This window comes from Aquila chrysaetos, chromosome Z (assembly GCF_900496995.4).
Source record: "Aquila chrysaetos chrysaetos chromosome Z, bAquChr1.4, whole genome shotgun sequence".
NCBI classification, from domain to species: domain Eukaryota; kingdom Metazoa; phylum Chordata; class Aves; order Accipitriformes; family Accipitridae; genus Aquila; species Aquila chrysaetos.
This window is the reverse complement of record NC_044030.1, coordinates 88,083,752-88,105,673: the sequence shown is the minus strand read 5'-3', so window position 1 is coordinate 88,105,673 and position 21,922 is coordinate 88,083,752. Positions and strand designations below refer to the sequence as shown.

The following is a 21,922-nucleotide window of genomic DNA, read 5'->3' as shown; positions in this document are numbered from 1 at the left end:
TATCCCGACAGGGGACCAGAGCACCAGCTTTCACCCCCGATGCTTTTTACCCTGTGCATTCAACACTGACCGGTGCCACGGCATCCTCCAGCACGTCATCTTTTGAGAGGCCACCTGTGAAAACGATGCACTTAAAAAATGGCTGGGGCTGGCGTGGAGCTGTCAAGCGAGGCAAACTCGCAGAGGCTCCGAGAGCCGGCAGCACAGCGCAGGGCACTGAGCCGGGCACCCACCGCCCTCCGGCCTCGGCCCCCCCCCCCGGGGCTCCCTCCCCTCCCCAGCCCCTCCACGGACACCCCCACGCCTCCCCCCCCCCCTTCCCGGGCCCGTCCGCCGCGCTCCCGGGCAAGCGACTCCCGCGGCGCCCGCCCCCCCCGGGCGCTGCCGTGCCGGGTCTGTCCCCCCCCGCGCCCGGCAGCCGCCTGTTCCACGACGATTTCCGACGGCGCTCGGCCCGGGCAGCGCGGCCCCGGCCCCGCAGCGCCAGTCGCGGGGCTCGGCGGGGCGCCCGGCCTGAGCCAGCCCCCGGCGGCAGCTGGCGGCCAGCCCGCCCCGCCTCGAGGGCCCCGGATGGTATCGCCCGGCGCCGTCTGGGGCCGGGGCCGGGGCCGGGGCCGGCGGGGCGGGGCGGGGGAGGGGGGAGCAGCGGGAGCTGCCGGCGGGGCCCGAGGGATGCCCTGCCTCCCCCGCCATGCCCGAGCTGCGCGGGGGCCTCGCCTTCCCTCTCGCCCGCCGCCCCCCGGCACTCCCCCCCCCCCCCCACCGCCCCAAGGAGGCCAGCCCGCCGGGCGGCGCCGTGCCAGAGCTGCCCGCGCCGCCCCGGGGCCGGGCGGGACCGCAGCGCCGCGCCGGGGCCCCGGGCCGGCCGCCCCATGCACCCGCCCGGCGCCCTGCTCGCCATGGCCGAGGGCGCCTTCTCGCTGTCCGCTCAGGCGGCGCGGAGCCCCGGGGGGAACCCGTCGAGGCTGCACAGCATCGAGGCCATCCTAGGGTTCACCAAGGAGGACGGCCTGCTGGGCCCCTTCCCGCCCGACGGCAGCGCCGGCAGCGCCAAGGAGGCGGACAGGCGGGGTCCCCGGCACTGCCTCCCCAAGGTGCCCGGAGAGCCGCCGCCGGCCGAGCCCCAGGGCCGCGCCGAGCGTTTCCAAGGTGAGCGCGGCGGGCGGGAGGCGCCGGGTCCGCGGGCGGGCGCCTCTCCTCCGCGCCCTTCGGGCGGGCCCCCGCCGGGAGATCGCCCTCCCGGTGACCCGCCTGTCTTCCCCTCGCAGAGCCGTACTGCCCCGGCAGCGCCAGCCCCGAGCTGCCCGCCGGCAGCAGCGGCGAGGGGAAGCCGTCGGACGAGGAGCAGCCCAAGAAGAAGCACCGGCGGAACCGCACCACCTTCACCACCTACCAGCTCCACGAGCTGGAGCGCGCCTTCGAGAAGTCCCACTACCCCGACGTGTACAGCCGCGAGGAGCTCGCCATGAAGGTCAACCTCCCCGAGGTCCGCGTCCAGGTAACGCCCGCCCCCGGCCCGGCCCGGCCCCGCGCTCCGGCAGCCCCCGGCGCCGGGAACCCCCCCCCCAAACACAGCACCGCCCGGCCCGGCAACGGCTCCGCGCAGCCCCGCGTTCCCGGCGCCGGGAGCTCCCGGCACGGCGCGGCGCGGCGCAGCCCCGCGTTCCCGGCGCCGGCAGCCCCCGGCCCGGCGTGGACCCGCACTCCCGGCGGGCGGAGCAGCATCGCCCCGGCGCGGCGACGGTCCCGCTGCCCCGGCCCGCGGGCCCGCGAACCCAGCCCGGCGCCGGCACCGGCACTGCTAGCCCCGGCCGATGCGTGGCTGAGCCGGCCCCACGGGGCAGCGCTGGAGCGCCGGGCACGTCTGCAGCTGGCGCCGTCCGCACGGCCCCGACGCGGCGGGACACCGCGGAGCCCTCGGCCGTTTCCCGTCCGGCAGCCGCGGGGTCGGACCGAGGCCCGGCCCCTCCGTCGGGCCCCAGCGCTGGCCGCGTCGTCGGCGCCGCTGCCCTTCGACTGGCGTGTGCCGGCCCGGCGCAGCCGAAGCCGCTGTGCGCTGGGGCGGTGGCTGGCGGGGGGCCGAGCCGGGCGGGCAGGCAGGGCGGGCCGGCTCCGCCGCGGGGCTCTCGCTGCGCTGCTTCCTCCGCGGGGCCGCGCTCCGCAGAGCGCCGGGCTGCAGGGCTGCCGAGCCTGCGGCGGAAGCGCAGCTGGAGCCAGTCCTGCCCCGGCTCGGCACAGCGCGCTGTCCGCTGCTGTGCCGTGTTTCGCTCGCTCCGTTCCGTGTGCGCCGCTGCACCCGGGGAGGAGAGCCTCCGGCCTCTGTGCATGCCGCCCTGTGGCCTGGCTAACGCGGCTGTGCTTGCAGGTGTGGTTTCAGAACAGACGGGCCAAGTGGAGGCGGCAGGAGAAGCTGGAGGTGACCTCCATGAAGCTGCAGGACTCACCCATCCTCTCCTTCAACCGCTCACCGCAGGCGACACCCATGGGTCCTCTCAGCAGCAACCTGCCCCTGGAGACGTGGCTCAGCCCGCCTGTGCCCAGCAGCACGGCCCTGCAGACCCTGCCTGGCTTCGTGGCCTCGCCGCAGAGCCTGCCCGGCAGCTACACGCCGCCGCCCTTCCTGAACTCTCCAGCAGTGACCCATGCGCTGCAGCCCCTGGGGGCCATGGGGCCACCGCCGCCTTACCAGTGCGGAGCCACCTTTGTGGACAAGTTCCCCCTGGACGAGGCAGACCCGCGCAACACCAGCATTGCTGCCTTGCGGATGAAGGCCAAGGAGCACATCCAGTCCATCGGCAAACCCTGGCAGACAATCTGAACTCCCTCTTTGGCACCTGGGAGAAACCCACGGGGAAGCCGGTCCTGGGACACCCAAGGGATGCTCTTGCCCTGCTCTGGCTCCCCTGGACGGCCAGGCAAGGGAGGGCTGTCCCTTCCACCAGCCTTCCCCCCATGCCTTGAATTGCTTTGTATTTTGTGGTCCTTTTAATTCCCTTTTCCACATGCCCTGCAGAGTTAGGGGCCTGATCATAGCTTAGGAAAAAAAAAAATCTCTTTTGCTCTCCCTCCTTGGCTGGACGCTTTAGTTGCAATAAAAGCTGCAGTAGGGCGAAGAGCTGTGTAAGGTGGCTGGGAACTGAGGCCTGCGTTACCTGGGAAGGGTTTTCTGCTTTTGCACCATTAAATGGCACGACCTGCATGAGGCTGTGCATCGTGTTTCTGCACCAGATGGGCTTCTCCAGCCAGACTCTCCACTGCCTGTGACGCACAGAGGGGTGGGACAGGCCTGGCTGTGGGCCCTCCTCCCTCCCCCTCCAGCAGCAGGACCCTGCCCACACTGGCTGCGAGCACTGGGGGCTGGGGGCTGCAGCCCCGTGGCGGGGAGCGCACCCAGCTGAGGGCTCCTCGCTCAGCAAGGAGGGTCCAGGGCCCTGGCAGTCCGTGGGCCAGGCACAGTGCTCATGCGGCTCCCCTTGTGGGGCATCCCCGGGTTTGGGTAGGCTTTGCCCACCCTTGCCGAGGTCGGTGCCAGTCCCCTGGCCCTTGCTGCCTCCTCGGAGAAGGGGACCGGCGGATGCTGCAGGGTCCCGTGTGCCCGCAGCCCAGCTGCCGGCGGGGGCAGATGGGCAGTAGCTGACAGGGCACTGGACGCCTGGCTGGGTGGCTGGAGCTGTCGGAGGGGACCCGCTGGGTGCGTCCTGCCCGGTGCGGCTGCCCAGCGCAGCCCCCTGAGGCTGGCACAGCGCTGGGCCGTGCTTGCTCGCTCCCCCGCCCACCTGGTGCCCATCGCCAAGCTGCCGAAACTAAAACTGCGGCATCTTTCTCTTCCATTATCTCTGTTACTGCCTGTAATGGGGCTGAGAAGCTGTAATGAAACACCCCTTCTCCTCCACTGGGCACGGGGTGCTCTACACACTCTGGAGGTTGTGGCAATTAACGTTTCTCATTAGGGAAGAGAGAAGGATGCACAAGCGCCCTCATTGTGTCCTGGGGATGATTCAATGCAGACTGGGAGACCTCTCCTTTCACCATTTCCCACTCGTTGTGGCCAGACAAAGGCTGGCGTCTAATTATATTTTCGCAATCTGTGCGTATCTTTTAAGAGTCCTGTCAGAAACAAGTATGTCAGCTTTGTTCAGCTTCACTTCAGAGAGCTTTTTAACCTTAGACAGCAGTTTCTAAACATCCCTTCACAGCCTTCTCCACAGCAGTCCCAATCTATTGTCTGGAGAGCTTCTTTTACAGATAATAATGGGACTCCGTCTATTTTGAAACGCCTTTTCCTCTCTCCCTGGCCTCCTTGCAGATCCAACCTGTTTCCCTGGACCAGAGCACACGCTATGCCCAGGCCCCCAGGCTTCCCTTCCCCGAGCTGTGCTGGTCCAGGGGGGCGCAGGGAGGCCCAGTGAGTGGTACCCGCTGGATTCAGGGGGGGTGTAGCCCTCCTTGGGCTGGACCCTGCTGTTGGGCTCTGGACCTGTCAGTGCCACCGTATGTGTGTCCATGGTGGTGCCCAGCCTCCCCAGCACACAGCTCTTTGCTTCCTCGGCAAAGTGTCGTGCTGTCAGGAAAAGAAAGTGCTCTCGCTGTCAGGAGCAGAGACAAGGAGCTAACTTCTAGTAAGGAGACCTGGGTATACTGGGTGGAGGGGAGGAGAACAAAAGCTGTACTGCTTCAGTTTTTAGGTCTTGTTCCAGCGGTCCTTTCATAGGTGAGCTTTGCATCACCAGGGATGCTGGGCTTGCAGGAAGGCACATCTCTGGTGGCTGTGAGGGAAGGATGTCTTTTGGTGTGCTTGAGAAGTGCCTGCACTCTCTGGGCTGTGTCAGTAACGGACACACACTAACAAATGATGCACAGGCTCTGCACACTCTTCCTCCTCGAGGGTAGGAACAATCTCCCTTGTCAGTACTTGGCTGCAGTCCATCTGCAGCTCTGATGCTGAAAAATCGTCCTTCATGTGAGCACATTTAACTGTTGCCCAAAAGCTCTTACCTGTGCTTATTGCTCATGATTAACAAGCAACTCCCCAAGATCTCAGCGGTGCTTTTCCACATTTTGACGCTACTACCCTCCCTCCTTGTTGCCACCAGTTCTTCTGTGTCCTGTAAAGCCATTGGAAAGACCCCCTCCTGACTTTTTGATCAGCGCTGTAACCAGCACTGGCACTTGGTTACTTGAGATAGTTTAAGACTAACAGTAGATAAAAACACAACAACAGGACAGCAGAAATAGCAGCTGAAGACACTTTTTTAAGCTCCTGATCCAACACCTGCGAGCAAAAAATGAAAGATTATGTCAAGCTATGGTGATTGTTCTTTTATTGACATATTAAGCAGGTCTTGTTATACGTTGTACATGTGAACCCTGTAATGGATAAGCTGTGTGCAGTCATGTCCTTCAAGGAAAGCTATGAGTTTATTGCTAAAAATAAATATTTTAACCAGCTAATGGTTAATTACAGACAGGTAAATATTTTTCAAACAAATAAAGGGACAGAGGCATGTGCAACCTTATTTCTTTCTTGTACCCTGTCTAGTTTTCTGTGTTCCTACACTTTCTTTGAAATTGTCCCATTCCATTTTAAAAGCTCATTTGTTCATTTTGTTGTAAATATCTTCTCCTTCTTAATTGGGTGCTGAGTCTAATAATCCTGCCTCGGCTTGTTAACTGTACAATAGCAGTCAGAGTTAATGACCCATTAGTGATTAATTCCTTAAACAGCATCTAATTGCTCACTGTAAAACCTTTTCTTAAAACTGGATTAAATCATCTAGATCCTTAACCACTTCTTTACTCTAACTTTGCTAAGGCTATTAGCCTGGCCTTTTCTGAGTGATCTATTTCTTCTTTTGCTTAAACTGTATTAGCAAGACAGTATTTTCAGTGTCTATATTTGACTTCTTTGCAACATCTGAACTTCTAAGGAAGGATAATACCGATAAAAGTCTGCCAGTGAAAATGTTAAGAAATTTACTCCTTTGCAATGAGGCAATTGCAGACAGTGAACATTGTTATGCTAACCGTGGCATACCACCTTTTGGGAGAGAGAGGTGGACTTGTAGGACAGGGTTTGTCAGCGGTCACAGCTACTCATGGAAGCATGTAGGCTTTGGCGGGTGAAGCTGTAAATACTTCTTGGAGTTTTCCCAAGAGTAACTTGGTCTTCGCTCAGTGTCCTGATATTCAGTCGGCAAGGGCTGCCCCAAGAGACTCATGGGAGGGGTTGCTACATGGAGATGAATCCTTGCTACCCTTCCATGGGCACAGATCCCTGCTCCGGGGGGGGGTACCACACCTCCCTTCTCAACACAGGGCAAATGACTAGTGAGGAGGGGCTAGCCTTGCTGGGAATGGGAGGCAAGACAAGTTGTGTCTGCTGCCAGTCAAACTGGACTCTCCCATCGTCAAAGGGGCCTTGGGGAGGGCAGCCAGTGTCAGAAGCTGAGGAGCTCTTTCCCCTTTCCTTCTCTGTTGTATTTCACTGGGACAACAGGCTGAACTAGGACCCTAGCTGTGTTTGGAAAGCCTAGTTCACTCCCAGGTCAATCCCACATGACTAGTCTGAGCTTCCTATTTTTTCAATCAGGGAGAGGATGGATGGATATACATTTCTTTATGTTATGCAAACCACTAAATTGTCCGCTTTGCAGTTCCTTCAAGGTTCTGGAAAAGTAAAACCAAATCACCATCTCTGCATCTGCTTCATCTGTAGCAATGTCTCCACTGGCAAATGAGGTTAATCCTGGGTGATTTCTCATTGACGTGAAATGCAGTGGGGTAGACTGTTTTTCATGAGAAGTCTTTCGATTAGGCCTGGCTGTCTTTGCCCGGCCCAGAAATCCCAGGCTTAACATACAGAAGTGTAAAGTTTTACACAGGTCAGTAGCATGAGCTATGCAGGAGAGAAGACAATTACTATAAAGAGCTTTGAAGATCTATGAATTGATAATTATGAGGAAAATGGCATCGTGAAGCTCGGTCTCAATGGCACCATTTCTCAGCAGAAAGTGTATTCTAATCTCTCTTCCTTCCCACCCCTGTTCAAAATCCTGTCAGTATTCAAGAAAACTAGCAAAGACACCTGACCTATTTAAGCCAAGGAGAGTTTTGACATGGAGTTCAGCTCAGTTGCTTTCCAGTGGAGTGAGACTGGCTCTCTGTCCAGGACTGACCCTCAGTCCCTGCTGGATGGGTTCAGGAGAAGCTGTTGTCCCCTCTGGAGCAGCGGGCCAGCCATTGTGTTTGCTCCACAGCCACAATGTGTCACAGCCCCTGTGAGCTGAAAACACACAGAGTTCAGTCACAGTTTAAATTTCTGTTATGAGCTGTTGGGGTTGAGGGCAATACTGTTCCCTTCCCCTGTTGAGGACACATCAATGTCTGCAGGCGAGATGGAGAGTTGAAAGATCTTCTTTCCATCTGCCTCAGCTACATCTGGCAGGGATTTCAAGTATCTGTTCAAAGCTCCTGGCAACATCTTTCTTCAGTTCAGTCTGTTGGGACATACAAGGTCCAACTCCAGCAGGCTGCCTTCAGCTATGGTGGTTTTGGGCTAGACACTCAGGTTCGTTCTTTCATGCAGTCAGCATCTTCCTGTGTCACTGATGCCATGGGTTATAAATCTTGGGACTTTATCAACTTCATTCAGTAATTTGTCAACCACAGGGTACCCATTTACAAAATCTTATCATAGGAGAAAATGGTGGAATGAAACAAAAGAGAGCAGAATGAAAAGCTGGTTAGACCACGATGCTGGTCACTCTGATAACATTACCAGTTTTTCTGGTAGAATGAATATTGTGTCTCCTCTCTCTGAGCATCTCTGTATTCTGCCAATGCATGATGTGAAAACTGGCTGACATTTGGCAGTCATCCATCTGTCATATGACATTTCTGCCCCACTAAGAACTGTGAAATCAGCTCTGAAATGTTTGGTTCTGTGTAGAAATGCAGTTAAAGTCAGCTAGGCAAGACATTCAGGAGGGAGTTTAAATGGAGGCAGCAGAAATTTGTGTGGAGGCGAGAAGAGATAAGAACTGAAGCTTTGGCCACTGATACAGCAGGGAGTGTTGGGGGTAAACAAAACAGGATGGTGTTACAGCTGCTGACCAGCGCAGGTAGGTCAGATACCCCTCCTTTGATGCCATCTCAGCGAAGAGGCAGGTGCAGGGAGTAAAAGACAGGCCCTCTGGGTGAATACAGAATGTCGGTGAGGGGGTGCTAGTTTTAAGCAACGCTTTTAAAGAAAGGGCTCCTCAGGAAGACTGGCTCACCAGCAGCTTGTTCTTGCTCAGATGCCTCTGCTGGCTGCAGCATGACTCAAAACCAGGATGGCTTGTATGGCAGGCAAGCCTGCAGTTGGCTTCATAGTTTATGATGAACCAGTCATAAACATGCTGCTCCCCCATTCCCTTCCCCATAACATCCTAAAAAATACCCTTCCAGTTTATTTGATGCTGCCTCTCTGGGATAGGGGAGTCCTGCTTACCTGCAGAGAAACTGAGGCACAGAGAAACAAGACTCACCCAGGCTCAGACAGGGATGGCATGACCAAGTTACTTCATGCCTTTAGTGCCATTTGAGACTCCGTCAGGCAGCATGAGCCATCCACACATGCCTGACACATACTACACAGGCTCTGCAAGAGACCCCCTACTCTTTCAGTTTGATAGCTGGAGGCCGAGGATGCTAACAGCAGTAGATGCCTGTGCTTAGCACCTCACCTGGAGTCTGTACAAAGGTATCTCCAGTCTTCAGATAGTGCTTTGGCTTCTGGGCCAGGCTTCTTCTCTCTTATTTCTGGAGTGTGCAACACACGCACATATTCACTCCAGTGACTTTGGCTACATGAAGACTAAAGCCAGCTTCCCAAGCACCTTTTTGTGGTGCCCCTCTTATTTCGCTCAACTCCTTCCTCTGCTCTGCCTTCATCACTGCCAAGGTTGGGCAGGGGAAGGTTGATTCAAATGTGTGAGCAAAGCTTTCCAGGGATGGCCTAGTATCCCTGAGGGTATGTGGTGCTGGCTGAGCTGCTGCACACTTTGTGTAATGTGGGTAATCTGCACCTTGCTGGGGAACTGAGAGCCTCCCCTCCACTCTGCCCCAGAAAGAGCTGTCTCCTGCCCTTCTGGGGATTCCTCCTACCTATTGCCTTTCTGAGCAGCTTTCCTTCTGGGTCTCCTGGCAAAGCACTTAGGTATAGCTGTCCCAGTGGGGCTCTGCACTGAGCCAAAATCAAACCACTTGATGGCAGAACCCAGACTGCACGTGAGCTTTCTCACATGGCCTTTTTCACAGATCCTTCCTCCAGGAGGGAAAAGGGCCTTGGAGGGAGGGAAGGAAAGACTGGCACACCACACGAGCGGGGAAGGGGGGGTTCTGATGTGCTAATCCTAACTCCTGGCAAGATGTCGCATTGTCTTTGGGCAAGGTGGCAAACAGGGACAAAAAGAGAAAGGCGAAATTGAAAAAGAGAAGCATTTTTGAGTTATAAAAATCCTGGGACAGCAATTAAATACAGTGGGTATTCCCTCTGGCTGGCATAGGTTGGGATGCCCACTGAGATAAATGAGATTTAGCCTGGAACTCAGCATATCTGAAATGAAGTGTGCAGGTAATCGCTAGTAGTCTAACTGACTGTATACCCAACTGGCACTACAGTGCCTTATTCTCCACAGTGTTGGATGAGAGGGCTGCAGGGTACGCACTTGGCCATCAGTCAGTCCTCACCTTAGTTTACCACTGCTCTGGGAATAAGTCAGCGCTGAACCACTACAAGAGGAAATGAAAAGTGGAATTAGAGTTGCGTAACGAATGGGGCACAGACGAGAGATTAAAGGGACGCGTACGATGCATCGGTGCCGTGCGTGCATCTGGGCAGCAGCCTGGCACCCAACACACGCGGTGCGCCCCCGATTTCGGCAAGGAAAAGGGACGCGCCACGAAGCTGGGACCCCGCCGTGCTCCCCGCGCTCCCGCACCGCCCGCTCCGGAGCCGCGGCTGCTTCGGCGGCGGCGGCGGCGCTGCCGTGCACCGGCCCGCGTAAGGCCCCGCCGGCGCCGGCCTCTCCCGGTGAACAGCCTGAACGCCCAGCAGCCCCTCAGGTCACCGGCACCGCTCGGGTCACGCTGGGCACCGTGGGCCGGGCTGTGCGGGCCGCCCGCCCGCCCCCGCCACCGCCCCGCCGCAGCCCATCCGCGGGCCGAGGGCGCCGCCTGCTGGAGGCTGGCGGAGCTCCAGGGCCGGCGGCCGCGGGCTCGGCGCTGCGGGGATGGGCTCTGCCCCGCGGCGGGGCTGGCCCCGCTCCGCGGCGCGGAAAGCTGGGACGGAGCTTCGGCTCGGCGGGACCTCCGGCGCCTGCGGGACGGACGCGTGGCGGACAGGTCGTCTGCACGGAGGCGGGTACTTTGTGCAAAACCGCGCCTTCGGCTGCTTCATCCCTTCGCCTGTCCTCCCTTTCATAGAACGGGTGCGGTGGGAAGGGACCTGCGGAGGTCACCTTGCCCAACTCCCCTGCTCAGGCGGGGTCACCTAGGACCATGGACCAGGTTGCCCCGGAGCAGGTCCAGGTGGTTTCTGAATGTCTCCGGGGAGGGAGACTCCACCACCCCTCTGGGCAACCTGTGCCAGCGCTAAGGTCACCCTCGCAGTGAGAAAGTGTTTCCCGACGTTCAGAGGTGCCCACTGCCTCTGGTCCTGCCACTGGGCATCATCGGAAAGAGCCCAGACCTCTCTCCTTTATACCCTCCCTTCAGGTATTTATACACACTGGCAAGACCCCCTGGGACTTCTGCTCTCCAGGCTGAACAGTTGCAGCCTTTCCTCGCACGAGAGATGCTCCAGCCCCTTATTCATCTTTTGTGGTCCTTTGTTGGACTCCCTCCGGTTTGTCCATGTCCCTCTTGTGCTGGGATGCTCAGAACTGGACACAGTACTGCAGGGGTGGCCTCACCAGTGCTGAGCAGGGTCACCCCTTTATCCAGACCCACTTCTCCTGCTCCGTGTTGAGCTGTGCATGGACAGATACTGCCTGTCGTCCTTACAGTCTGGTCTGTCAGTGCTCTCCTTCGAGGAAAGAAAGGTGGCAGCACGTCATCTCCTTGTCTGGGCCTCTGACGGTGTGGCTGTCCAGTCCAGAGAACTACAGGTGAGCAAGGTGCACTGCTTGGCTACAGTGTGCTGTAGCCCTGCAAAAGGTGTCACGAGCTTGTTCTCCTGGGAGGCAATCTCCTTCCTTTAGTCTCATCTGGACATACAGTGGTACTGGACCTGCTAACACATGGTTAGGAGCGTGTGGTGGGAGCATGCGGAGCTGCCGCATCACCTCCGAGTCGAACAAGGAGGCAGCGTATCTTTCAGCAGATCTGCCTGCTGCCTGCATGTGGAAGTGCATCACATGCTCTGTACTTGGCCCATCGTTACCTTGGGAAGGCAGTGTCAGCTTCCCTCTCTGGAAAAAAAATGACAAACCAGGGAGCAATTCAAAAAGATGACCTTCAGTGGAAAATCAATCATTCTGTTGTTTGTTTGTTACTAGCTGTGGCACAGCCAATTTCCACTTTATTAACTCAAATAAAAGTATAAACTCAGCCTTTTTATTAGTACTGTTTATTGCGAACGTTGAAATGTCATGTAGTTTCAAACTAAGAGATGAACTGATTAGACAGGTAAGTCATATAATTAATTGGAAGACCCTTCCGTGACAATTATATATATCAAAGCCATTCAAGTGAGAAAATGCAACCTTGAAAATGAAGGAGAGAGTTTAGTCATTGCTGAAACATACAAGAATATGTGTATTTAGATATTTTACACAAAGGAAATCTTGTTTACAGAAAAGAGAGCTTGTTGATTATCTGATACAATCAAGTGCTCGTGAAATATAGTCTCTTACAGAAAGTATTCCATTTCTTCATGATTTAGAGACCTTCTTTCAGCTCAGAGTGCCCTCTTTCATATTCACAACTTGAAGCAGATAGTCCATCATCTAATAAAAAGAGAAAAATATTATTTATAGACCAGTCCTGAAAAAAGTAATTCACAAAGTTAATAAGCCTAATATGTATCTGCTCTGTGTATTCACATAACAAACACATTCCTAATAATCTTTCCAAACAGACCTCATTTGTCTTGGTTAGTGTAATAACCAACTGCCAAAGTCTGAGGAAAGTCATTCTCTAAATAATTCTCTCTGTCATCTCATGAGACACATCTCATAGTGTCTCATTAGTGTTAAAAAGCCAAGCCATAGAAACAATTTAAAGCTTATCTTCCAACTTACTTTTACACTTAGACCAACTTGCAAGAGAGATTTCCCTTCTGATCTTTAACTACTTTAACTGTAATTTACTGACAGAATAAAGAGCAGGCAAGCTCTTCACTTGCCTGGTATTAACTGAAAACAGAAGAAAATAACTCAGGTGCAGCACCCTAAGCCTAACTCCCAGAACTATTATGCTCATCTCTTTGGCTTTTTTGACTGTTTGTGTGTTACAGCACCCTCCCTACTCTGGGTGAGTCTTTTAGAAAGATTTTTTATTCTTGAGAAATGTACAGCACAGTGTGAGCATCAGTGGTGAATAATGCACTGAATGAATTTGAGCTAATAAGCAAGACCCTGAACTGAGTTACCTGAAGTACATACCTGTATTTACTTCTGCAGCCTTTAGCTTTGGGGATTTCTGATCTTAAGTTTAAAATTCAAATTTTAAATGAAGAAAAGTCAGCTAAATTTGAAAGAGTCCATGAAACAAAGTCTTCATAGTACATTTCTTCCCAACACAGCCTGCCTTCTTTTACATTCAGCAGATGGACACACACAGAGATAGACTCCTTGTGGGTAGTATCTCCGCAAGTGCCTACTCAGTCTATGAGAATTATAGCCCCCTCGATGGCAATATGGTCTTGGGACAGCTATTCCACCAGCTGACAGTAGGGTTCACGATTTTCCTTTTTTTGGTCACATTTCAATACCTCAGTCCAACAGGCCATTTCACAGTGAATAGTAACCCACTGTAAATATGGTGTCTTGTTCCTCCTAGAATTAGTTTCTATTTCAAACTCAAACACAGTATGGCTGGAAAAGTATTTAATGCCAAGTACAAACTTCTCATAGGCACTGCACCTTCATTGTCGGTTTACTCTACCCGGCCATCTTCCACCAAGGCAGGTAGCTACATTCATCATTCCTGTACATGGACACCTTCGTTAGCTGTGGTACAGCAGCACCTTAAACGAAGGTGTTGTCTAACCAAAGTTTGTGCAACATGGAACCTCTCACATCCAGAAAGAATCTACAGAATCAAAATCCAAAGGTCATTTATGCTTTTGTGTCACTGTGTACCTGTATGACTGAATTTCATATGTATATCAGAATTCCACCTTTATAAATAAACAAGGCTTCCTTTATTAAAAATAACAATTATCATTATTTAAATGTTTATGAAACTATCACAACCCTCTAAAAAGTAAAGCACATTCCTTTTGATCTTCAGGTCATCTTCATCTGGAAGGCAGATCTCAAAAAAATATATATAGCTTGACTTTCAGGTGCTGGTTTTTTACTTTCTGAAGCCAAAGGAAAAACAATACATCGTATCTTATCTAGGCTGCATATAATCAGGTATTTGTGTCCAACACCAGGAAAGCACAGGTTACCTACTACTTTCATGATTATGTTTTACTTCAAGATAGAGACAAAGTAACTGTTGAATGCTGGAAATCAAAGGTTCTATGGCAAAACAACCTTCTGCAAGTTGTCATGTATCTTAGTCACATGAAAGACATGATTTCTTTGCCAATCATCGGAGAAATCTGGATATTTAAGGCAATAATCTCATTATTCCATGTATATGTTCAATGTCTGACCACAAAAATGTGGATATTAATTTAGGGTAAAAGTACACACATATGGACACGATTCAGCTTACTGGAGGCAACTTCCAGCCTTCTTAAGTACTATTTATTACCAGATACTTTTAGAAGTATTTCCCTCTTTACATAGCATAATGGAATTTGTTCATCTAATTTGATTACAAAGCTGCACACTGCAGAGCTGAATAGGAGATAAATAGTTTGCTTTTTAGATAGTATTAATCACAGTTATTATAAGCATCATTGTCATAAAGCCATAGCCAGAAAGAAACCTATGGACAGCATCCATATCGGTGGTGTAAGAAACTTAAATCATGGCTTAATTTAATGGGTAAATTTTTACCCATCTCCAAGTAAAAAACCAAAGTATTCACCGACTTCACTGCACGAGGATTAAAGGAGGGAGACTGGGCTGAATTTAGCCCAGGAATATTAACTACATTGTATTACAGTAGAATATGGGAAGAAAACAAATCTTCCTATTAATGTCTTTAAGGGGGTGTACTAATCTTTTTATTCTGTTTCAGTGTCACCCAACAGAATTCTGCAGCTGTATCACCGTTGCTGTACCTGATACATTATAAAGAAAGGCGTTTTCTAGTAAATTCTGCAAGTTACATTATGTCATTGAGACCCTGATTACTTTCTGTAAAATCTCACTAATATCCTTCCAAGTGTATTTTATAGGATTTTCCAAAAGAATAGGGGCGAATCTGTTGTTATCTTGTGAAATAGTGCTAATAAGTAGATTAACCTAAGGGAAGAAGAGGTGAGTCCTAGGCACACATCATAGCTTATCAGTAGCCACGGACTCATTTTGCAAGACCACAGATGACCACAGTAGTGGCCAGCACCATCAGCTGGGGGAAGAGACTTGCACGAGACAAAGACAAAGCTGGGAACAGAAGAAACTCTCCAACCTAGTTGCTTGATCCACTGATCAGCAGTACCTCCCAAGCCAGACACGATAATGACAGCCAGATGTGGCTTTATACCCAATATGCCTTGCCTTCTTCCTGCCCTCTGTATTCACACCTGGTTTTCACACAAGCTTGTTTTTGCGGGGTTAGTACAGAACTTGGTGCTGATGTGGTCATCTGAGCATGAAGTGCTAGAAAATAAAAGAATGGAACAACCAAGCAACTTAAAGGGAACCCAGACACTAAAATCTGCTTAATGCTTGCTGAGTTTATGCCCAGCAGCAAATTAATTCATGAAGAATACAATCTGTGAGTGACAATCTGTAGTCAAGAGCAGAGTCTTACTTTACTGAATGAGTAGGGCATGAGATGCATTTCTGCTACTTTTCTGGACAACCCACAAGTTAGAGGAAGCTGGTATGTTACTGTAAAGTGAAATTTGAATATATGGAGTGTTTTTACAGGTTTTATCTTACTTACATCTTTCCAACTGCTATTGTCATCTGTCTCCCAGGTGTTCCTGGTATACCAGGGAAGCCCTCCTTTTAAAAAGTGAGCACTTTTATTTTCATTCCCTTCCAGCAGCCGTAGCAAGTATTTTGAGATTTCTTCCCACTGCAGATAGTCTTCCAGCTGCTTGATATTTTCAGGTAATGCTGAAAAAGGTGTCTTGTTTTCTTCTTCATAAACATAAGGAAGATCTCCAGTGCTCTTTTTCCCCATTAAATGTCCTGTAACAACAATGACAGTAGCATTAAATTAACCAAGAGGTACAGATTTGATTGTTCAAACACCAGCTGCAAGTTGTCATTGACAAGGGAAGGGAAGGGAAGGGAAGGGAAGGGAAGGGAAGGGAAGGGAAGGGAAGGGAAGGGAAGGGAAGGGAAGGGAAGGGGCTAGATTGTGTCAAAGTTGAAGCACAACTGGGACTGGAGAGTTTGTCACAGTGTCACACTAAATTAATTTCCTCTGTCTCTAACGCTACACTGTCAGAGAAAAGGTTGCTGAGAAGGGGGCAAAGACAACCAAGCACTTTGCCTGGCACTAGGAGGAGGCACCCGGTAAGATTTGCTGGAATAAGAAGCGGATGGAGAAGCTGTAGAATTTAGACTTTCTCTGCCTTGACATGGGATGTGGGAACTCTAGTGTAAGCCTATGTTCCAGTGCCTTTCTAGGAGCTAAACTTTTGATACGCCATACTTCACTGTCATCAAAATGAAATCGTAGCGGGCTTCAGGCAGCGCAGGAGGATAAGGGGAAGGGGAGGGGGAGCGGCAGCACCGGAGGAGCCTCCCCCAGGCTGAGCGCCCCAGGGCTCCGGCCGGGACCGGGACTCCCCACGGTGTTGGCTGCGCCTTGGGGTGCTGGGGAGCTCCTGGCCCCCGCCCAGCTCAGCTGCCTTCGGGCTTGGCTCTGGGCTCCCGCATCTCTGGAGAAAGGCAGTGGCAGGAAACACATCAGCAAATGAACGCGGGAAAGGTAGCGCGGAAAGCTGCGTCACCCTGCGCCCTGAGTGCGGGCTGCGGGGCCGAAGGCTGCCCGGGACCCGGCCGCTTCCGCGGCAGCGCTGCCCTGCGCCCGGTGCTCAGGGGCGGGAGGCGGCCGGCGGCGGGCTGGCGGCGGCGGCCGGCCCGCTGTCTCTCTCGCACCGGCCGCTGCCGGCCCTCGGGGAGCGCGCGTCCCCCTGCCCGGTCCCGGCCCGCCTCCGGGCAGCGCGCAGAGCCCCGCCGGCGCCGGCCGGTACCGAGGAGCGCCCGTCGGGGACGAACTCGCACCGCGCCGCCGCCGGCGCCGGGGCGCACGGCGCCGGCAGCACAAGACCAGCCCGGGCCGGGGCGGGGGACCACCCGGGCTGCCCCGCGCAGCGCCACGGCCGGGACCCCGGTCCCCAGCGGCCAGCGGGAGCGGCGGGGCGCCCGGCAACCGGGAGGCGGCCGGCGCCGGCGCGCCTCCGCACGCCTCCGCTCCCGCGGGCGCTGCCCGGGGCGGCGCGGCACGACCCCGCGCCCTGCCGGGGAGCCTGGCGCCGGTGCGGGCCGGGGACCGCCGGCGGGCTGGGGCGGCAGCGGCCGCTCCTCCGCTCGCGCCCGCCGGTGCGCTCGCCGCGTTCCTCCGCCCCGTCCCGGCACCGGCGTCCCCGCCGGCAGCGGCCCGCCGCGCCGACGGTGCGGACGGCGCAGCCGGCCCGGGAGGCCCGGTCGGACGCCGGGCCGGTCGCCACCCTGTCCTCCCGGCCGAGGCCGCCGAGCCGCCGCGGCGGCGTGCCGCTTTCCCCGGAGGCACGGAGAGCCGCGGCGGGAGCGGCGGAGCGGCGCCGGGCGGGGCGAGGCGCGGCCGGGGGCCGGCCGGGGTGGGGAGGGGGCAGGCGGGCTGCCGGGCGGCGGCGGCGGGCGGGACGGAGACTTACCCACAGCCCAGTGGCTGCCGCGGGGGTAGATCTTGGTGAGCGCGGGGGAGCCGCCGGGCTGCAGGGGCGCCGCGCCGCCCTGCGCCGCCAGCAGCGCCAGCGCCAGCAGCGGCAGAGCGCCGGGCCGCCGCGGGCCGCTGCTGCCCATCGTGCCGGTGCCGGTGCCTCCGCCGCCGCCGCTCGCCGCCCAGCCGCCCTCCGCTGCGGGGCCGGCTCCGGCTCCGTCTGGGCGAAGCGCTGCCGCCGCCGCCGCCGCCGCCCCCCATTTATACGGAGACGGGACCGGCCGTGAGCGGAGCTGCCGCGCCTGACGCCTCCTCACGGGGCCGGGGCTGCGGCCGCCCCCGGCCCCCCGTGCCTCCGTCCTGCCTCCGGCGGGGGCGGGGGCCGCCGCCGGCAGCCCCGGCCCCCCGCCCGCCTCCCCGCCCCGGCAGGCTCCAGGCGGGGTGGGGGGAGGCGAGGGGGTGCCGGCCCCCGGGGCTCGGCCCTCTGCTGCGCCAGGCTGCCCTCCCCAGCGGCCGCGGCGGGAGCCCCGGGGCCGGCACCCGCCCGACAGGCTTTCCCGGGGGCGCGCCGCGCCGCCGCTGCCCGTCCCGCTCCCGCCGGTCCCGTCCTGGTCCCCTCCGCGCCGCCCTGCCCCGCCTGCACGGAGCGTGCTGGGGCCGTTTGCCCTGTCCGCCCGTTTCTGCGCCCGCCGCGGGCAGTCGGGCGCTCTCACCCTTCGGGAAAGACTGGCCAACGTTTCCCTTGGGGTTGTTCTCTCGATTACACCCGAAAAGCAGCAGCTTCTCAGAAGTCTCTTTTCCCTCGCCTCCCTTCGTTCTACGCGGGCTGGTGCTGGGAGGCGGCCGGGGCGGCCGTGAGGGGTCTCTCAGCCCGAGGGGGGACGGACGCTGCTGGCGGTGCCCAGCGCGACCCGCCAGCCCAGCGCCTCTCCGCCCGGGCCCCTTGTGCGGGGCTCGGCAACAGCAGCGGACACCCACAGGGGCTGGGGGGGGGACGGGGCGGTGGGGGCTGCTGCGGGCACCCGCCGTTTGCGGGGAGGCAGAAGGGGCTTTGGCAAACGCCGAGGAGACGGGCGAGGACCCGCTGGGCGGGCTTGCCCTCTGCCGCGGGGCTGCGTGCACCCGTGCGGGGCTGGATCTGGCCGAAGGTGCTTCGCGCTCTTGCCACAGGCTGCTGGGCCAGCGGGCCGAGGTGACTCGGGTGCCTTTCTGTTACAGGCAGTATTCTTCTGAAGAAGAAGTTTCTCTTCAAATGAATCTATCTTCTTTACAGAAAGCATCAACGTGTTCACAGAAGTTGTTTGCTGCTCTAGACTAAAATGACCAAACGGGTTGAAAAATTTTTACAAGAGCTTATGGGGGGGGGGGGGGGGGGGGGGGGGGAAGCCCCAGCATGTGTCAAGCATACTCAAAGGGCAACATCACTTGAAGCTCATTGAAATAGAAGATCTTGTGCAAAGAGCTTCTTTTACTTTCCAATATCAATAAATTTGCTGTCCCAGGTGACAGTAATGCAACTCACAGATTTAGAGGACTTTCTTCTTTCCTTGCACAGAGACCCTGTAAACTTTCCAGCACTCTAAGGCACCTGGAACTGGCCAACTTTGTAACAGTTAATGGCTGAAAAGACTCCATCCTGAAGAGGCAGTGCAGAGGAAAGGATGGATGAATCACTGAGGGAGACAATATACGACTGTAAAGGCCATGAAGAAGTGGAACGCTTAAATGCATACTCAACTTCAGGCATGTAAGTAGTTTCACGGAAGTGAAGGTGGATGAGTAGTAGAGGGATATCGAGTCCTGATGTGCTGTTTATCCCAGAGGAGAACAACAGAGCCAGGGCTGAAGTCATGTGGAATTGGTACCGTTTATGAGGTGATTTTGCTGTCTAGGGAACTATGTCAGGAAGTAGGATACATAGTTAACAGAGCTGACTTTTAGGAACTTGCCAGCTCCTTCAGCTAACCCTGCACAGCTGGAACTGAACTATACCCAATGAAATCTATGGAAACTACCATGAATGTGAATTAACATAATTACTGGGCAAACTGTCTAGTACAATCACTTTTGAAGTCAATTGTGTATCCTACTGTATGAGCTAAATTGTTCCCTTCTTTAGTGTGTTTATTGCATCCTCTTTTACTGATTAATGTGATTAATTCTTTTATTTCTGTTATTAATTATGCATTCTTGTTTAATTTACAGTAGTATTCTTATGCCTCAGTCATGAGTTTCACTGTGCAGCCTGCACAGTACAGCGACAGAAAAGATGTGCTCTGTGCTGAGTGACAGCTGATCAAATACAGTATTGCCATCCGTGGGAAATTCTAATTGTTCACTGCAATTCAACGCAGGAAATTGAAAATTCAGGAAACTGTCCATTTTCAGGGAAAAAAAAAAAAAAGCAAAATATTTGGCTTTCCTAAGCTACAGCGGCTGTACTGGAAGCCCTCTGACTGTCCTTGCCTCCCCAGGCAGTTGTGCTGGACCTTCCTTTGCGCTGGGGCCTCAGCCCTCCCCGTGGCCTCTGGGACCTGGGTGGAGAGCACAGCACAGCGCAGCGCAGCGCAGCACAGCACGCCCTCCACGCAGCGCGGCTCCTGTTGCCCCTTGTTTCAGCCCTGGTCGCTCCAGAAGCCACTGACACGGGTTCCCTCAGACCCTGCTCCACCAAACAGCTGAGCTGAGGGGAAGCCGGCAGCAGGTCACCTCCCTGAAACTACTACATTTGCACCAATTAATTTAGGAAGTCAGCTATTTCCTAGTACTACGTTTGGCACAGGACTCTTGTTACTTTCAACTGTTTCCAGTGGTTTTGCTTCTGTTGCTTTGTGTAGGGCTTATTGAGGCTTAAAGACATAAAGAATATTGAAACCTTCTGGTCAATAAGTCATATAGAGCTGCATATAACACCTATGCTGTTAGTAAGCTTTGGCTAGTAATGCCAAACCATGAATTCTTACTCAGTTCCTTGCTGCCCAGTAGTAATAAGTCTCTTCTACCACAAACACTATGCAAACAAATAAACCTTTCTCATATTTTGTATACATACTATATCTTCATGTGTTAAAGGCTGTGCCTTCACATTAAATCTCATTTTGCACCACCTTAAGCTACTTCAATTTGAGACTGTTCCTTATACACTACCATTTTTATACCTTCTATTATGGACTTAATGAAAGTTTAAATTAGTTTGCTCTTCAGGTGATTAAAGTTACAGTGAAAAATACTGATTTAGAGAGTTGATCAAATTTGGGTTTGTGTTTTCCTTTTAATTAGGATTACCTTTTTGAGTGGAGGGATATTTTTTGCCAAGAAAAACACATTTTCAGAGTTTTGTCATAAAACAAATACAAAAATCTGTTTAACTCCTCCAAACAATCAAACTGAGTTGTTTGAAGCAAACCACCAACAAAAACTCAGTTTGAGGATTTTCTGTTTTTCTGGAAAAGAGCAATTTTCCCAAACTAAAGCAACTCTACAGGCCTATTTTTCTCTTTGAGTTTTACCTTTGCTTTTATATTGACAGACATCATGAGAGCCTTCTCTCTTCATTGAGTATGTTCAATGGAAGTTTATTCTTACTGTTTTCAAAAGAAACAGACCCTAGTAAGATCTTTAATCCCATAATTTGCACGTGTGTCTTAATTCATGCATATACAGAACAGACACGCACAATAATGGACCTGAAATACTGAGCCCTCAGCAGGCTCCCAAACGTGTCTGTAGGGAGTGTTAGAGGCAGGCTTGTATTTTTCCAAAGCAGCCTAGGCTGCATGACTTACCCTTTCCCCAAAATATATTGCATTATTTGTAATGTGTGCTGGACACATCACAAACTCTGCTTCACTTATCTGCAAGATATAGCTGGGGCTTTCTTCTGCCTGGTGAAATGCTTGCATGGCTTTTGGGATCAAACTGTCTCTCAGGACATTCTTAGGACCTTCCTCATCCTCTGTCAGAATGACTGGCAATCAGTTTCGCAACCAAAATTCATCAGGGCACTGGGGGTTGGGGTAAACTGACCTACTCTTCTGCATCCTGATGTGGCAGAGCATGTATGCTGTGGGCTGAAGAAAAGGTAATGCTGGAAGGGTTGTACCCGAACTACTATGGAGAGCCTTGGGGGTGGCGGGTGCGGAGCGTGCCGATGGCAGGGAGAGGCAGGGGCATTGGCCCGGACTGCGACCAGGACACTGCTACACTTGTCATTAGTTATCACAGACTCTGCCAGCCGCTGCTTGCCCAAAGGAGGGGACCTGTGGCTGCAATATGTATGCGTTCAGTCCTGTGCGCAGTGCTGAGCACTGTCAGCTGCATTGCTGAGACGAGGATGCCTTAATCGCAGTGGAGTACGTGCTTGAGCAATGCTTCTTGCTCATGGCCTTACGGGAATTAGGCAGGTATGTTAATTATATGAACTAACTGAATCTTTTCAATAAACACTCTTGTGGCTTGACACCACCCCCATGCCCCTTCAGGCCCTTAGTGGCTTTTGTTGAGCAGGACAAAATGTATAATTTGCTTTTTTTAATGGGCAGTACATCTGTGCTCCTTGGCCTGTGGCGAGTGTGAGCGGACCAGGTCTCTGCCCACAGCTTCCCCGGTGAGACCCCTGGGGTCATCTGGCACCATCCCAGACCCAACTGCTCGCCCATGGGGGTCCTCTGCTTGCTGCAGCTGATGGCTCTTGGGAGCAGGTTGAGCTGTGAAG

At 54.3% G+C, this 21,922-nt stretch overlaps 2 protein-coding genes across 3 annotated transcripts; one reads left to right on the top strand and one right to left on the bottom strand.

Annotated features, from left to right (window-relative positions):
* The first annotated feature begins 587 nt into the window (after positions 1 to 587).
* Positions 588 to 3,038, top strand: RAX (retina and anterior neural fold homeobox). Of its 2 annotated transcripts, none has more exons than XM_030005352.2 (3): positions 588 to 1,149; positions 1,269 to 1,486; positions 2,366 to 3,038. In XM_030005352.2, the coding sequence occupies exons 1-3, from the start codon at positions 873 to 875 to the stop codon at positions 2,816 to 2,818; spliced, it is 948 nt and encodes a 315-aa protein (XP_029861212.1). In that variant the 5' UTR covers positions 588 to 872; the 3' UTR covers positions 2,819 to 3,038. The 2 variants fall into 2 exon arrangements, with proteins under 2 accessions (XP_029861212.1, XP_029861211.1); XM_030005351.2 differs by having other exon boundaries at positions 591 to 1,149; positions 1,269 to 1,498.
* An 8,557-nt stretch (positions 3,039 to 11,595) lies between these two features.
* Positions 11,596 to 17,583, bottom strand: LOC115337240 (gastrin releasing peptide). The gene is made up of 3 exons (XM_030005354.2): positions 17,204 to 17,583; positions 15,277 to 15,527; positions 11,596 to 11,990 (listed from the first exon to the last, which is right to left on the bottom strand). The coding sequence occupies exons 1-3, from the start codon at positions 17,349 to 17,351 to the stop codon at positions 11,937 to 11,939; spliced, it is 453 nt and encodes a 150-aa protein (XP_029861214.1). The 5' UTR covers positions 17,352 to 17,583; the 3' UTR covers positions 11,596 to 11,936.
* Positions 17,584 to 21,922: the final 4,339 nt, after the last annotated feature.